Here is an 18,699-nt window from a genome sequence, read left to right as displayed (position 1 = left end):
GTACATTATCGCAGACGCGTTCATGGAAGAACGCCGCTCCTACAACGCAGATTATTCTATGGAACTGCACAAATTGATCGAATTGGAAGCGCATGTGATGATCATCAAGAAGGATTCCGAAGAACTGTTGATCTACAGGAGGAAGCAATGCACCTGAGATTTCGACGGATTCACACTTCACAATCAGACACGACGTTGCTACAGGATCGATGCAAACCAATTCCAATTTCCGATTAATTTACACTGCACGGTGCACACACAGAACAGGCATCTTTTCGCATTACGGGACAGGACGAGCTAAACCGACAATTGCAGCAGCCACGAAGTCCAATTTCTGATTCGATGACGGAGGGATGGATGGTCGGTGGAAAATGACGGAAGCAACACACATCGAGTCGACGGCTGATTCCGGAACTGGAAAGAGCAATGGAGGACCGAGGTGACGAATTTCGAGCTAGGTAATGGCGAAATCTACGACGGAGTTGATCTTTCACCTTCAATCGTTTTCGTTCTTCTGTCATTTCACCTTCATCTTCATCTTCACCTTCACCTTCAATCGTCTTCTTTTTTCTGTCATTTCATCTCTCTCGCAGATGCACTCCTTCCACCAACAGCAGCAGCAGCAGAAGCAGCTCGTTTGTCGCATTCCCTGCACCCACCGCCCCATTGAATCGTCGATGCATCCTTCATCAGTAGCCATGAAACGCCTCTCCGTCATCTCACATCACCCTAAGCTTCCTCTTCCCTTGCCACCAACCGCTCCGCCTTCCTACGCATGCACCCCTCGACTGATCCTCTCCTGCAGCAACCATATCTCCCCAGATCATTCCATGCAACAAGGCCTTGTTCACTCTCAATAAAGCCATCCGCAGTCCAGCCTTCGTCGGCAATCACAAAGCACACAGTACGCTTTCGAAATTGAATTCGCATGTCGTATTGCAGCTTCCTTAATCTGTCGTCCTGCTGAAAACGACGGCCCAGCGGACGCCTATCCAACGTGAGTGGGGAAAGATGCAGTTTCACGCCAACCTGGCGTTGTTACTGCCTTCCTTAGTTCGCCTTCAACGTTAGCTGCGGGAGCATTTTCATGGTTGGTCCAAAGCTAATCCGCTTTTACCGTCTTCGAGGATGGCCTAGACCCTTGCGCCGTTAATTAACGTTCACTCTCAATCGTGGTGACTCCGGGTATTGTTGAGCGAATTGCGAATGCGAGTCCAGTCGAAGTATAGGTCGCAGTGCTCTCCATGCACAAAGACTGCAAAAAACTGCCTTCATTTTCTCTTACAAGAGGCGTCGTATACTCTGCGATCTCGGCGCGATGAAATTGAGCGCCTTGCGGATTACAATCATTCCACCCGACCATATCGGCTGCAAACTCAGGGTTGGAGAGTTTCAATGTCTGCGGCAACCTCGCTCATAGTTTCCTGTTGAAGGATCAGACGCATCTGCCACTCCTGGAGGAAGTGCAGGTAATGATAGGGAAAGTCTTCTCTTGCAATCTTCAGCATAGGTTCGCTGCCTCCTATAGATTAAGTTCTTTCATTTTTCCATTGAGCTCCTGGATTTTTGTAACGGTCTGCTCGTGCTGCGAATCAAACTTTGCCGAAATTCCATCGAACTTGTCAGCTTGCTTGTCTACAGAAGCCCGGTAGTTATCTTCAACTCTTAGGAAGCTGTCATATTCCAATCGTATCTCGACACGTCCATCAAACACGGAGTTGAAAATCGCGTTTGACAGCCTGAATCACACAGCTAGCGAAAACGGTCTCGACGGCAATTCCTTCTGCGATTTCAGCAGACGCACTATAATTTCATTTCCATGAAACTGATGCCTGCGCTTGCCTTTAGAGGATGAAAATGTATTCAAGTTCAGGTCGTTCGCTAGGGGAAAACCAAAGCTTTGCCACAGCTAGCCTAGCAAAGTCTCTGGCAGTTCTTTTGTAGAATATGGACTATGCCTTCATTACTGCAAGGTACAAACCTATTCTTGTCTTGCTTAGTGTTGTCTATAGCGCCAGAGCTGCCGGAAATAGTTGGTAGTTTGCTTCTCTAAACATGTTGCCGCCGACGGGATACAGTATATACAAGCTGTCTTTTTCTGATTTGTAAAGTGGAGACAGTTCTTTGCCGCTCTGATTAAACTGGCACATGAAATTGTCTACAGGCGCGATTCAAATGCTGTTGAAATTATAGCTTTTACTTCGCACCCCTGTTGGCTTAAATGAGGGTAGGGAGCTACCCGGGAAAAATCGAAGAAGAAGGGGGCGGGGGCGGGGGCGGGGGCGGGGGTAACAGGTCGGGATGTTGTTGTTTTATGAAATTAAAATTGTAATAGTGCTTGCGATTGCCAATTTATGAAATTAAATGTTTTGGTTAATAGTGCTTGCAATTGCCAATTTATCAAATTAAATATTATCATTACGTTGGTCATGCATATGACTTTCTCCTGTCCAGGAAGTCAAAAATCAATTTTCCAAAGCAACCTCCTCGGACTGGAAAGTTCAAAGTCTGGCCAAAAACACAAAATGGCGGTACGTTGAAGGTGCTTGTTTCCTCCGTCACACTTTTAATCTCACGTACGATGCATGTTCTGAAAATACAGAAGCCGTGTTTATTTGTGCAGTTTGAATATGAGGTGTATGGGAAGATGGTTTCAAGAGGGTCTAATGCAAAGCTGGTGAAAGATATGGTCGGCAATGACACATCAAAAGAGCTTGTGCCAAGAAGTTCAAGGAGTGTGGTTGCCCAACTATTGGGTCTTGCTCCGTTGCCCATGGAACCGAAGCCCTTTCAGAAACAAACAAAAGGAGCTACTTCTCCGATTAATGGGCATTCTATTTCAGAGCAAATGTCATTGTATGACTTGAAGCTGTCCCCGAAGGCATTTGACTCGTCCACCTGGCCGCTGGCTCAGCTAGAATCAGTTTCTCAACCGTTTTGGCAACATGAAGTAGATCATAACCATGATATAAACAGCTTTCATCCTGCATGTGATGATTTCAAGAAAGCCCAGCTGCATGTGGTTAGGAAAAACACTGAGGACTCACAACAGCTGAAGTCCTGCAGGACTTCAAGGTCTCCAGCGCTTGAGTCAGCTAGACAAGTAACTCCGAAGGAAATCCAAACATATAAAGATCTGAACAAAACGAATCTAACCCATTCGAATGATTTGTGCATTTCCTCAAGAGTGTGTCTTCGAGGTTTTGAAAACTCTGAACAGGTGGTAGAAGCTATAAATTTTTTGCAGTCAAATAAGGATTTCTTTTCAAAGTTTCTACAAGAGCCAAATTCTTTACTTGTTCGACACCTTCAGAAAAGGAATTTATATGCTGAGGCATGTTCTCACCTAAATGGATCTCAAAATTATAGGTTGACTTATGTAGTGGACTCTTCAAGGGAAGACGGACGACGGAAAGACTGTATAAAGCCCAAGGAAAGCTTGGGAACAGATCGCCCTGCTCAGCAAAGACGCAATGAAAACTCAACTTCCAGTCGGCAAAAATCAAGAGGGAAACCATGTTTCTGTGATGAGCATCTGCTTGTCCATGAATCAGAGAAAAATCAAGATAGTAAGACAATCAGCAAAGTATGTCAAACGCCCACTAAAATAGTTCTGCTAAAACCAAGCTCAGGAAAAAATCAAATTCAACTGAAGTCTTCGAGTTCAAGCTGCTCTCCAGTGACTTCCACGGCTGCAACTGAGGTAGTTGAGGACAATTCCCAGGAGGTTCTTGAATTGCTGACAAACAGACTGAGGAGGGTGCATGGAGGGGCCAAGACACATGAGATTGGGCAAGCAAGCCGAAAAGACTGGAATAATGACGGGGAATATTGTCAAGCTTCTAGAGAAAAGGCCCAGGAAATTGCTAGGCAGGTTAGAGACACCATCAACAAAGACATAAAAAGAAATAAATCAAGGACGTCTGCCACTAACCGGGGAGAAAGTGTCAACCAGGGAGAGAGAGTCACTCTAGAAATGTCCACAGCTGACAAGTCTCCATGTTGGGATAATAACAATGTATCGAGTTATATTCCCTCGACACTTGTGAAGCAGACAAGATGTTCTGAAGCAAAGATTGTAGTAAGAGGCAAAGAGTACAGGAAAAGGGATTTAGACAAGCCAACAACAATGAAGCAGCCACAATCTCAACGTTGGCAGCACTCTATACTGTCAGTTGAAGATACCAACCTCTTTAATCCCTGTGATCAAGGCTCTTCTCAGCTCAAGATCCCTCAACATATGCCCGTTCAGAACAGAGCCAATTTCAACAGAATAAATAGTGTAAATGGATCTCAAACTCACCATCTACATGGCCTTACTGGGAACGCCAAGGTCTATCATAGTGAGAGGAGGAGCGGGACTGCTAGTAGCTTGAGGGGGCTGGAAGACTGTGAAACAGGCTCAAATAGTAGTGCTGATAGGGACTGCAGACAGAATCAACGAAAGCAAACAGGAGCAAGTACAAAACAAGCGCGCTATGCAGAGAGGCTTGGTCAATTCTTGCTTGAAACCAACAAGACCAAGGTCGATGTTGCGGTGCAGTCACTCCTCAGTAGAGATAGAAGGCTGTCCTCAACCTCCAAAGGAGTTGCCACAAAAAAATTGCTCAATCAAACTCCTCAGGGAGGCGACAGTAGTCTGAAGCAGGTGGCTCCTACTGTTGCTCCAGGAGAAAATATGAACATAAGAGCAAGCATCAACTCAGTGCCACTATCAACAGAATACAGAGCTCTGTTTGAGGAGGCCATTGCAGCTCGAAGAGATAGCTGTTTTGCATCTTGCAGTCAGATTGGGGATGGCAATCCAGCATTACGTGAAAGTACTTTGATTGGAGGTGCAAATCATGATAACCAACTGGAGTCTCATCATCCGAGTTGGCATCCTGGTTCAGTCCCCAATCACAAATTTGAGGTGAGATTCTTGTGGACCACACCCATCCTTCCATAATGCTGCATTTGTGGTTTTCATTTGATTTTTTTTCAGAATCTGTTATCTGGTTATTATTGCTCTTTTGCCAATCTGCTCTGTATAAATTCCAGTCTATGATTTAAAATTTTCCAAAACTGTGAAATGATTATTTCAAGTTGTTATTGTATAAGAATTTTTCCTGAATGATGTTGGACATAGGTAATGGACGTATAGATGCAACCTTACCAATGAGAACCATTCCCACAACAAAGATAACCCTTGTAATCATCGAAAAAGATAAATCAAGCATCAGGTTTTAAACATGATTTTGATTATTCAGGTGCATCAAGGTAATAAGTTCTAATCTGTGAAATTGAAATCCTTTTCTCTATTTTGATCTGTGTCTCCATTTGCCTTTCTGTGCATCTCTCATGCATGCCGTGCTAGAACAAGGGCAGGAGAGGGACACAATTGCAAAATATGGACCACCTTTTCTGTGCATTGTATGGGTTATATGTGCTAGTATTTATGTACAGGCATCAACCTATGCACACATATATGTCCATACCCACATCCACACATGCACAAGCTAGGTGTTTCCAAAACATGGGTTGAGAGCTCTATTTGAAGGCATTTGTAATCCTTGGCTCTGCCAATCTGTAATTTTGGGATGGCGCCTTTAGGATGGGATGTGGAAGAGAGAGTAGAGTTGTCGGATGAAGAATGTTGCTGATGTCAAGTATGGGCTGGTTGGGTGGTACATTATAAAGGGTGCGATGACCTCTTTTCAAAAACTTTCATTGAGGATTTAATGGAATTGGTAGTTCAAAGGATTCTCAAAAGTTCCTACTCATGTCCTACAAGAAACTGCCAAGTCTTGTGCCTTGATAAGCATGGCTACTCTCTCATGGTGTTGGATGCGCTGATACATTTTGGAGACACTGTGTTGTATGATGTCTCTTGTGTATTATTTGAACATGCATAGTGCCATGAGAATGCCAATAAAAGAAAGGATTGCATCTTGTCATTAGTAGCATTGTGATTTGTGCGAGTATCGTGAGCTTTGATACCAAGGTAGAAAAAGATGGGGCAAAGAGGAAACAGTAGCAAAAGGAGGGGACAACGGAGAGAAAGAAAGAAAAGTCTATCAAAGTCTTCGGAAGACCAAAAAGGGTCTATGAGACTGAGAAAAGCTGACACAATGAGTTGATGGGTGGAGCCACTAAATGGGCATCAACACCCAGGACGAATACAAAAGAGAATTCATAATCCTGCCCAAAATGCCATCGGTACATAAAGAGCAAACTCAGAGAGAGAGAGAGAGAGAGAGAGAGAGAGTGACTGAACTGGGGGAAATAGAGAGCTACAAGGGAATATGAGAGGGGGTCAAATCATAATGGTTACAATGAGTGGGGCTAAGGCCTTCTTTCTTGCTAAATTCTCCCTAGTGCTAATGCCACGAACTTGGTTTAGTTTCCTTCTCCATGACAAGCTTGCAATAGGTGCAGCCATAAGCAGCACAGTCCACTCTCACTTCAGCATTAAGTGTGCTACCTTCCAGTTAGAATGTAGTAGGACATCGGATGGATCGGTGACAAAAAGTCCTTAGAGAGACTGATTGTAATGAGTGTAAACAGTTGACTGTTATGTATGTTTTGGTCAAGGATTTGTCAGTCGAGGTCTTCGATGAAGGGGTCTCAGACGATTAGAAGGTCTTCCCTCCAAATGGGCTGCCTTGGGAAGAGCTATCTTCAAGAGATATACACCACCTGTCGCATGGTTATGCTTGTATATCTTGGCTTCATTATAACTCCTGATGGGGTTGAAATGGATCCAAAGAAGGTGGCTGCAATTTTAGTGCAGCCAGTACCTAAGAAAAGTTCTATAAAAGAAATATCAGAGCATATTCTGATATTGTCTCTCCATTGACTGAGTTGACCTCAGACAAGGTGGGCAATGAAAAGCACCCAAGCTGAGTTGAGGCAGCAGGTGTGTAGCAGAATACTATGGCTGGGAGGAGAATAGTCTCGGACACCTATGATGGTATGCAGGCACTAGTGAACTTGTTCTTTACAGAGTGCCCTCCAATTTGGAGCAGGTAAGAGCAGCAGATAGCGACTAAACTGGAACAGGTATAGCGGTCCAATTGGAGCAGCAGTTGGCCAGAGTTGGTGGCAGCCTCTCAGTTGTCTGGCGAAGCCATACCATAGCAAATACTTGAGCAGATCTCATTGTCCGATAGTTTGTGGTGGAGCGGCCATACCACGGCAAAGGCTTGAACCATCATGACCCAGCTGAAGTTGCATTAGCTATCAAACAGCAGATAACTTTGGGAGCAGATAGCTCCATCTTTGACTACAACATATAGCAGATAACTTTGGGAGCAGATAGCTCCATCTTTGTCTTTAGAACAACAAAAAATCTAAATTTGTATGATTGGACATATTTTAGTCTTACAAAGGTATATATATATACAACATGCTCGGCAATAGTATGCCTACTGTAGGCATTGAACAACTCCCCCAACCTGCACAGCAGGAGGATGATTTTGGACCAGCCAGCCTTCTCCACTCTCAGCTCATTCCCAAGCTCATTAGAGAAAACGTGAAGCAGGGTCTCTTCTTACCTTGTTGGAGAGAGGTCTTGTACTTTCACCCAGCTGGCACTTTGCATTTCATGGAGATATTCTGTTCAAAAGGGCAGGCAGTTGCAACCTGATGACGTGTCATAGTCATTTGTTTGATGCTTTCCCCTCTGGTATCTTTCAGTGGACACATGCTTTTTGCTTTAGTCAAGCATAGTCAAACAGAAACTTGGCACTAGTATCATTACGTGTTATAGAAGCCTTGTGTTATCTTGGCACTAGTATCGTTATGTGTTATAGGAGCCTTCTGTTTTCCGGTGCAAACGTGGCCGTCTTTCAGAAATAATTCTCCCTTACTTTTCTTTCATCGTTTTATACTAATGAGCGAGGAAGAGAGATGAAATATTTTATTGACGCTTTATAAAGAAGACCAGTTCATCTATAAGACCCAGAAAAGAAACAAGATGTGAAAAAATACATCTAGTTTTGTGCCTTTAGTGGGGGAGTGTTTGAATTTGGAAAACTATTCTCTCTTGTTTTGAGCGTTAAACACGCTTAGGTAAGCTCCTCTTTTAATGAAGCTTAGAGCTTGCATGTTCTAAGTGACAGTCGGAGTTGCTTTTTATATGACTGCTTGTGTGTCTTACCATGCATCTTTCTCCTTATACCAACCACCAGGCGACTCTCTCACCATGATATCCAAAATATGGTCACTTTTGTTTTTCCCCTTAAGCTCCTCATTCACCCAGACTTCATTTGCATTTTTTATTGTTGAATCCACCTTGGTTGGATCACGGTTCAAATTCTTCCACCTTCGAGGACACTAGCCCATCCATTAGCTTCTGAATTGCTTCCAAGGGGACTTCTAGACTGCTCTCTTTCCTGGCCTACAACTCCATATCCTCTATGTGTCAGCTTTTAGACTTATCTTGAGCTTCAATCCTTCAGCAGTTGTAAAACTTGCTGTTGTAGGAGCAGAAAAATAGTCTAGCCCTGGAGTACTAGAGACTACATCAGCTCAATAAGGTAATGGAACCTTTTGGCTTCTTGTTTGCACCCCTGGTGCTGTCCTGGACACCTCCACTTCGGCCTTATCAGTGTTGTTAATGATTGTATAAAAAAATTAGGCAGAAGAAATGAGAGAGACAATTCCTGATGTTGTAGAAGTCTGCTGGCTGAAACAACAGCCGAGAAGGAGCCTTTGCATTACCTTGAACTAAACATTAATAGGCTGCAACACAGCCACAAAGGAGCTTCCAGCAGCACAGAATCAGCTCGAACAGTGAACTTCAGAAGGTCAAGCTCTCAGCAGCAGTGAGCTACCTGGGCAGTGTCCTAAGTAACACTCCAATGCAAAGCAAGAGCAGGGTGCCTCCGCACTCACAGAAGTGCTGGCTGAGCATGTGTTCACAACAGGTGCAGGCTAAGATGGAGCTCCAATGAGCAACTCGTTTGTTCAGCAGCTGAGCAACCAATCAAGCAAATGCACACTAAGATGGAGCTCCAATGAGCAACTCGTTTGTTCAGCAGCTGAGCAGCCAATCAAGCAAATGCTCGTTTGGGAGAGACTTCATCTCTTGATTAGATTATACAGTGCCTTTAAATATGTGTCCCTCTCCCTTCAGATATGCTGCAGCCCTTGAGCTTTTGCCACAGAGAGAGAGAGAGAGAGAGAGAGAGAGAGAGAGAGACTTTATTAAAGTCTTCAGAAGACCGATGGGTCTATCAGACTCTAAGAAACCTGATACAACAAGCTGAAAGGGTGGAGCTACTAAAATGAGCATAATCATAATCACCCATGCTAGATGCTAAATGGTACATAGTCCTAGAGAGCTACATAGTCATAACAGTAACATCATCTACATCGTCATCATCATCATCATGTCACATCAAGTCTTGTGCCAAGCCTGGCCCAATACGACATATACTGGAGCTCTAGAAGAGAGGTCATGGATTACAGCAGAAGTGGGAGAGTAATCTCCATCCCAAAACCTCACAATCCACCGCAATCTCTCAAACCCCAATGAAACCTCTCAAAATCTCTCAATCCGCAATCTTTCAAAACCCAACAAAACCTGCTGCAGATCGTGAAGTCTTGTCCCAAACTGGGGGAAGCGCTCAGTACAGATTAAAGAAAAAACCCGTCCCCAATCGAAGGCAGACGGCCATATCCTGCCTTCTTTCCTAGTCCATTTTTCAGCTCGTTTCAATAAAGAGCCAAAATTAATCAAACTTAATCGACAACCTTGATTACTTTGGTTGAATATTCCACTTGATTTTAGAAAGCAGCCATACCCTCTGTATAACATTGAGGCTACATTTACATTTTTCCCTGCTGCAGACCTTGGGTGACAAGTTGATTTTCAATTGAGTAATTTGGCGTAAGTCCAGAATGTGACACATGCAATGTGAGGCAACCGTATTTTCAGCACATTTGCAAATTTTCTGTAATATACTTTCAAAAGTTTTGCCATAAAACTACTCCCCATTATGGTTTTGCATTTTCTTTCTTAATTATGGTTGTTGTGTCCCTTACAGTCTGGGATAATCTACATGCTGGAAAACTGTATATGTGTGTATGTGTGGGGGCACGATTGTTTGTTTGTTTGTTTTGTTGGGGGGGGGGGGGCGCAAAGAGAGAGAGAGAGAGAGAGAGAGAGAGAGAGGCTTTTGAATATATAATACCTTGTAGTGTTTCCAGAATATATAATACCTTCTGTTTGGGTGTTTCCAGAATCAAAGATTAAGAGAAAGCCCCCAACAGTTGAGTATTATGGTCAATGAAGGAAAAATAGAACACAAATGTGAGATGCTGCGCCCTGCAGTCTCTAGCAATTCTTGTGCCATTGGAAAAAGTGCCTACTTTGTTAAATCTGAGGAAGCTAAAACAGAGCACAATAGTGCCGCTGAAAAAAGTGCCAATCCTGCCACTTTTGAGGAAGCAGGCTTAAAATTGCAAGGTAAACTTGTAAAAAAATAGTATTAGGATTTCCTTTATGGCAATTCTGATGTCAAAGATCCAGCTTATGTATCAAGAACCTTTCACTGTTAAACAATGTTTTTTGCAGAACTGCGCTCGCGGCTGCAACTTCTCAAGAGCCAGGTACAAGATAAGCCAGATATAGGGTTGGAGAAGCCACAAAACGAGGTCGCAGCTCACCATAATTCAGAGAAATCTTCTGCTTGTCACAATTCCTTTGAGTCCGCCGTCCAATATTCTGACGCTAGCGGCATTCAAATTCCAGATTGTTCTGTTACAAACAACAGAACTCTGGTAGATCTCAATGATTATTCACCTAGATCCACATCTCCTACGCCAACTGAGTCAGAATTGGTCTCACCTTACGTTAAGCATTCTGCTGATAAGAGCATTGGATCTGCTCAACTAGCACGCTTGTCGCCTAGAGAGATGGGAATGAATTACATACATGACATACTGACCTCTTCTGGGCTTATTAGCGGCAGCAATTCCAATCTCTTCGATGTTTTATCAAAGTTGCATGCACATAACGGACCATTGGATCCTCAATTATTTTCAAAATTGGAAAATAGCTACAAGGACAGAACAGTCGAAGCTGGAACAAGTGACGGAAAATACTTCAATGATCCTTGCAGCCGGCGCCTTCTTTTCGACTGCGTGAGCGAGATCTTACTGAAAATGCTTGGCCGCTATCAAAGCTCTCATCCTTGGGGAAGAACTTACAAGATGACAAGTTCAATGCCCACAAGGGAAAAGCTCTCGAAATTTGTGTACATGGAGGTAAGTAAGTTGCCTCGTTCAGAGCAGTATACTACAGAGCAATTAGTTGCTCAAGACATTAATCAAGAGGGGTTTGGGATGGATCTCCCTCAAGAAATTAAGGCACTCGGAATCAAATTGGAAACAGCTATCCTAAACGATTTGATTGAAGAGGTCATTGTGGGCACATAGAACTCGAGGCTTTCAATGAGAAACAGGTCTCTATCTACGGAGTGTAACATTTGTGCAATAGAGTTGGTATTAATGATGGTTTATTGATACCATAACCATCAAAGTCTACACTTGGCGCTTTCTTGTAACATATTGATCTCTGTTCATCTCCATCAAATCACATTCGAAATATGAAATGTTGAGAACTATATAAGTGGTAACTTGGACCATGATATAACTAATGTTTTTATTTCATATGATACATAATTAGATCATTAGGAAATTGCTTGATAATTGAAAATTAAAACAAAACAAGGGGGCACGAGGCTCGTCTCTTTTCTCTTCCAAAAGGAAGGTGATGGTCCAAAGTAGAGAAGGGAGCAAAAATCTGAGCGATAAAGGGCCATGCATAAAAATGAGCAAGATAAACTTGCAAACTTGGATCTTTACAAAACTAGAACTCAAAGTCACCAAGTTGCAATAGTGGCATTCAATAAAGTACCACCGAGCCACCTAGTAAAATATTCATATAATATGTATGTGTACCACAGAGCCACATCACCCCATGAGCGCATTGCTATCCATGTTAATAGACTCGTGTAGCTAGGAAGAAGGACCATAATTGTCAAACATGAAAAGAATGTAAACAAAGGAGACATCTAATGTCAACAACATAACAAGGATATAAGTATATGATGGAAAACACATACAAGCAAAGTGCTAAAATGACCAAACTTGAATTACATGCCAAACATTAAGTCCATTCGAGGCCAAAATTAGGAAATGACCATCTGTTAGAAAATCTTATACCAATTGACCCCACGCACAACTTCAAGGGGAGAACTCCATAATAAGAAGCAATCTAAAAAACAAAAGAGCATTGTGAACAAAAAGAGAATAAAGAGGAAGACCTTACTACATGTTAGTAGAGGCTACAAATGCTTACGCCGCTTGTAGATGGCCATATGTGTGTATATGTTGGCAGGGAAGGGGAGGGGAAGCAAAAAGAGAATTACGAGGAACTTTCAAATGAAAAATGGTGATAAAGCATTCTAGCAATCAAAAATTTCCCAAAGTCAAAGAAAAGAGAAGCTAACCACTAATTACAACTCTCGAATTTCAATCACAAAGATGAACACCATTAAAAATACGATTAGATAACGTAAGCAAACTTCAATAAGATATTCAAAGGAAGAGTGAGCCATTCATCGAAATTTTAAGAACCAATCAATGAGCACCAAACAAATAAAATGGAGAGTTACCAAAATCATAATAGGAAAAAACTTATTTAAGTAAAATGGAGAGTTACCAAAATGATAATAGGAAAAACCTTATTTAAGTAAGCTTTACAGGAACCACCATTAGATTTGGGTAAGGCTCACTATAGTGAGAACCACTATTAAATTAGATAAGACTCCAACGAACATTTTCCAATGATGGGATGCCAAGGTATGTGAGTTATCTATGACCTTAATTTGAACACTAGCCCTAAAATAGAAGGATGTCCTAAGCTTGGAAAGTGCAACATGTAGCCTTGACATTGAGGACATTATGAAAAAAAAATGTTCCAAATCTATTAGTCAGATCTATTAGAAGGTAATACAAAGAGAAAAAGACATAAAATGGAAAAGAGAGACTAGAAGCTAGAGACTTGCAAGCAAGCTTGGATGGTGTTCTTGTGAATCATTTGGAGGAGGATAGATAGTCAAAATCTTTCATCAAAAACTTCCATCAAGTGATGAAGATGAATTAAGATGGGAAGATGAGGGTTATGCTTATATGGACTTGTATTTTTTGCAAAAAGATTACTTCATTAAGTATGAATGAAAGCCGCAAGAGCAAGCTCAAATGTGGGAGTACATCATGTCATGCATGAAAGAAAAAATAGCTCAAAAAGAGCTAACAAAAATCCAAGGCGTTATAAGGACTTGTTGGAAAATGGATTAATAACAAATTCTGCATGGAAAGCATTAGTTGCACAATGTAGTGAGGGACTATTTGTACGAGAATGGTAAAATGAATTTTTTTGGAGGAACCTATATAAAAGAATCCATGAACAATTCTACCTTCTATGTGATAGAATAGCATCCGTAGTTACAAGCTTAGATCTCTATACAAGAGATAGTTATGTACACATAATTCAAAGCTGAGTGTCGTCGTATGGATTCATGTCGAATTTCAAGATGTAACCTACCCTTACATGCATAACAGGAAGTCAACATCGAGGGGCCTTGATGAGGGACTTCTCTTTGGTCTAACACTCAATTGGTGCCACAACTAGACTCTTGAGCATGATGCACATACATTTATACCAAATGCATGCGAGATCCAAATGGCTCCCTGCTTATATAGAGCTATGACATGATTCACTCATCTTGACTTTATTGGAATGTATAGTAGCTCTCGAGCTCAAGCAAGAAGAGATGGTGGTGGGGATGACCCATGCCTCCTTAGAGGTCTTTAGTAGAATCCCATGTGTACTTGCTTAGAGTTGCTTGTGTTCCTAGGCTAATGTAGTATCGTACGTGCTGAAACAACATGTTACATTTAGTATATTTGGCCATTAGTGGTACTTGGCTAGTCTATCAAGCTTCCATTTTACTTACTACAAGTCACATAGAAAGAAATTATTTACACTATAGGATGTTTAACTTCTCAGTATTATATCTTTTTATTTTCCCTTTTCCAATACCACTTTCATTTCATTTGAGAGAAAAAAAGTGCCACTAACCTCAAATGAAGAGGTGGGACGTGTGTCATCCCTAATTATAAAAAAGTAGGATGTAGTGGGGAATTCATTTTGGGGATAAGGTTCACCACATTCATTCCCATGCATCCTGGTAGAGAGTCAATGAGACACCTTCAAGAGATGAGTGTATAGACTTGAGTGCAAACTCCTTTCTTCTTCCTTCCACTACAATTGTGAATACAATTTGTGAATTTATATAACTTCCATTGTGTAGAATCTCTATTGTCTATGTTGAGTTTTGGGGTGCTATGTGAGTGAGAGAGAGTGTGTGAGAAAGGGAGACTTTCTCTTCCTGTTTGTCAGTGGTATGTGGTTGAGGTGTTGTATGGAGGAAAATAACTAGAGAAAGAGAGAGTAAGGACATCTAAGACACGTGCTCGTGCACATTGAAATAGAGAGAGAGATGCATGGGGCTCTATGGGAGTGGTAAAGGAGGAGATGAGGGGCAAGGGGCTGAGTTGAGCAGTAAGGGCTCAAAGGAACGTTATAAGGGCACATGACTGAGGCATGACGATTGGAGAGAGAGACGAAGAGGGAGGAGAAGGAGAGGGGAGGACTATTGGAGGCAGCACCAGCAGTAAAGGAGGAGGAGGTATTCCTACAAAGGAGTTGGAACAAAATATGCTCGTGAAGAAAAAAGGGGGGGATATACTTTCATTTTTGGGTAGTAGGATTAATGGATAGGGCATATGGAATCTTATTGGGGGAGTTCTCATTGGTAAAATTTGGAGGATCACGAATGGTTTGGTGTTTTGTCGAGAATCGTTTCCGATTTCTGCTCCATTCAAAGTTTAGCAGGAGGTTCTTCAACTGTTGTCACATTTGACAATTCGACCAGCAGAGTTTCATGTGGCGTACTTGACCCTTAGCTGATTTAGCTAAATGCCATAATTTGCAATTTTTCTACTTTTAATAAAATACACTCTCTTTTTTGCATGCAAAAAAAAAAGGACAAGACACCCTGTTTTCCTAAGGTTAATTAATGCAAATAGAATTTTCAATTTTTAAATGTTAAGGGGACTTACCCCAAAATACCCACCATAATAAATGACACAACCATGCTAATGCTAATTTAATCTGCCTATCCCTACTCACCCCGTCTAACACAAGAAGAGTCCAACCTAACCTTATGCCATAATGTGACCTCGACCTAGCCCTAACTAGCCACTACCACTGCCCTGCACTGTACTTTCACCATTGCCAATCGTTGATGCACCCTCCCCTCTCCTCCCCTCTCCATAACTATGCGAGGAGGACAACCAATGAAGGACGTTTTGCCATTGCCATAAATAGAGAGATGGAGGCAAAGGAGAGGTGGAAAGGAGAGGAGGGACGAAGGGAGAGGATGGCATTAGATCATCTTCGATCCACTAGAAGTAGGAAGGGAAATGGATGTCTCACCTTGATTGGAAGCATCCTTGAACAGAGGTTTTGTGTCATGTGTAGAGCAAGGATGAGAACCCTCAGTGTCTGAGGCACTCTGGAGAGATCAGCGAGGGGGAGCAAACGTTTTATGTTCATCATAGGTTAATTTTCATTTAATGATTTAGGGCCCCATTAACTTAGCCAAATCACTATTTGAGGCACTTTGGAGAGATCAACGAGGGGGAGACACATTTTATGTTCATCATAGGTTAATTTTCATTTAATGATTTAGGGCCCCATTAAGTTAGCTTAATCGTGGAGGAAATCATTAAGCCATGAACTACTTAATGAGGATTTACCATTTTTCAATAACAAGGGGGACATATTTCCCCCACAAAACAAAAAGAAAAAAAGAAATTAAACTGCCCTTCCCTCCTCCCCTCCTCCTCGCCCCATCTAATTCCTCTTCCCTCCCCCCCTAAAACAAATGTCCCCAAAATAATGTAAACCCCCCCCCCCGTCCCTCTTGTTTCTCCCCTTCCCCCTCCTAAAAAAAGAGAATTTAGTCTCTCCCCCTATTAAAAAAAAAAAAAATCCTCCCTCTCCCTAAAAGAATTAAAGCCCCCTCCTATCTCTAATTTCCCCCCTCCCCCCTCTTCAAAAATTATTTTAATACCCCCCTTAAAATTTTTTTCATCTTGTTCTCCGTGCTTTTAAATTTTTTGTACCTTCGAATTTTGTATGCCCCCTTTCATTTCATCTTGCCCACCCCATAAAATTCCCCCTTCTAAAATGTAATCTCCCCCAACCCCAAGAAATCCCTCCTAATATTTGATCTCCCTCCCTCTTTTCAAATTTCACCCCCTAGGAATTTTATCTCCCCCCTAAAATTTAGATTTTATTTAATATTTAATTTAAATAGCCTCCTTGAAAATATTTTAATCCCTCCTTCCCCTAAAACAATTTCCCCCTTCCCCTTCAATAACCCTAAATAATAATCTCTGAAGCACGTGACCCCAAGGCTCTACCAATTGATCAAGCCCTCAATCACTTGAACATAATCACATGGACATGAAATCATTGATTAATATTGTTTAATCCTAGTGTCACCATGGGTTCACCATGAATACATAAACAAGATTTAGTAACCCTAAGGTTAACACTTGGATTGATGAATTAATCAGCTGCTAGAGCCTACCTTAAAGGGAACAAGAGTTGAGACATTAAGGCCTATGTATAATCCAAACCATATTATCATGGTGTGGGTATGGTCTATTTTAAATGCATCATTCATTAAGGTTTAACGCTCATTTAATGTGCATAAAGGTAAGGTGAAACTGTTGTGTGTCTCTAACCATCAAGGGTCCACTACCATACTAGTGATTGGATCCAACCAATGAGAAGCCCCCCGAGCAAACCATCTAGTCTCTCCACCTCTCTTATATGACCATTACACTCCAAGGGCATACTTGCTTATTGCTTTGTCTTCTCCTTGTGTAATTGCCCTAGGCTCTGACTCACTACTATCCTATTGCATTAAACAAACTATTGCCATTATTTCCCTCTTATTTCCTATGTATGACCTCAAATCTTTTTTCACAACTTTATGTCACTAATAAATAATTCTAAATAATGTTACCTACATCTTGCTTAAAAATGCTATCACCTATCTCCATCCTATAAGGAATAAAAGTTTGTTACTCAACCTTAGGTAGTTAATAAAGGATGTTGCCTTCCTATAGAGACAATGTAAGAGGAAAATTTCACTGATTTGACACAATGTAAAGACTACATGTCACCACAACAATCCAAGGTAGGGATTTCAACCCTTCGTTACAATTTTGGGCTCATTTTATATCACAGGACTTAAAACACTCTTCTTATAGAGTTTGCAAATGTCCATGTTGCATGCTGGGAGATTCCCTTAAGCTTTTGAAAATAAACTACCCTTTTGTATTTTAACATTTAGGCCTTAATTTACTTCCTTTTGTATATATAAATCAATAAGTAATGTAATTAATAAAGACCCATCTGTTGAGCTCACGTGATAGGGATACATATGATGAGTGACACCCCCGATTGCAAGAGATGATATCTTCGTAACAAGCATGGTCACTGGGTCACCAAGTCCAAAGTGGTAAGAAAAATTTGAGTGCCAACATTTGGTGATCCTGCTAGGGATCGTCGTGCTAAGATCTAAATGTGGAATTGAATGGAGTGAGTTCAGGATAGGGATGAGAGCACAAACGAGTCCAAGCAACAGTTTATGTTGACAAATAACGAGTTGAAGTAGTTACTTGGTCACACATACTATTTTAAAAGATTACTTTGAGTGTCGTCTGTTGAGCTCATAATCTTACAAACATGTTTATCGATTGGAGTTTGGACTAAGGACTGCAATCACATCACCCTTTGTGTCATTTAGGAAGCAGTTAGGATTTAAAATATGTCTACCACGTGTTTGAAGAGAAGACAAAAAAATGCAATGAGGTGGGAGGAACACCTGCACCAATGATAAAGAGGTTGGAAGGAGCAAGACAGGAAAGCTGCAACAATGAATTATGAACCAGAATGGGCAGTCATGAGAACCAAGAGGATGTGGCAGAGAGCTGCCTACATCCACGAAGAGCTTGAGGAAGGGGAAGACTTGGCCATGGGAAGAGAGTAATAGTTTTGACTACTATCATTAGAAAAAAGGGAGCTCATTTTGGGGCCTTTTGGCCAAATAGCTCTCAACCAATGGCCATAGAGACAACATAACGTGGGGAAATTATAAAAAAATTGAACTGTATTTGGATTGTCAGAGCAAGAAAGAATATTTTATTCATGTACAACTATCAATAACAAATAAAAAATTTGGTCAAGCTACGGACATGATTCTACTTTCTAACAATGTCTCATTCAAAATACATCACCAACTAAAATGTGCTTTCCCCCCAAACTACTCTCCCCTCCCAAATTACTCTTCCCGCTCTCTCTCTCTCCCCCTCTCCCTCTCCCTCCCTCCCTCTCTCTCTCTCTCTCTCTCTCTCTCTCTCTCTCTCTCTCTCTCTCTCTCTCGGTTGCCTCCTCATATACATTCCTTCAATCTGTAGATTGGATTTTCTTCCGTGAGTTTTGGGTGCCGATGGCAAACCAAAACTCGAAGTACCTCTAGGAGCAAGGTACAAGAGTAAGCTCTT

At 41.7% G+C, this 18,699-nt stretch overlaps 1 protein-coding gene across 1 annotated transcript; it reads left to right on the top strand.

The window, feature by feature from the left end:
- The first annotated feature begins 1,139 nt into the window (after positions 1-1,139).
- On the top strand, positions 1,140-11,424 carry LOC147879803 (uncharacterized). Its single transcript, XM_087371608.1, has 5 exons — positions 1,140-1,469; positions 2,455-2,531; positions 2,624-4,912; positions 10,228-10,453; positions 10,562-11,424. Exons 2-5 carry the CDS (start codon positions 2,526-2,528, stop codon positions 11,422-11,424), a joined length of 3,384 nt encoding a protein of 1,127 aa, XP_087227734.1. The 5' UTR covers positions 1,140-1,469; positions 2,455-2,525.
- The last annotated feature ends 7,275 nt before the right edge of the window (positions 11,425-18,699 follow it).

This window comes from Dipteris shenzhenensis, chromosome 33 (genome assembly GCF_047967505.1).
Source record: "Dipteris shenzhenensis isolate YYH24624 ecotype China chromosome 33, Dip_SZ_1.0, whole genome shotgun sequence".
Taxonomy (NCBI): domain Eukaryota; kingdom Viridiplantae; phylum Streptophyta; class Polypodiopsida; order Gleicheniales; family Dipteridaceae; genus Dipteris; species Dipteris shenzhenensis.
The sequence above is the reverse complement of the archived record's forward strand: the minus strand, read 5'-3'. Positions and strand labels throughout refer to the sequence as shown.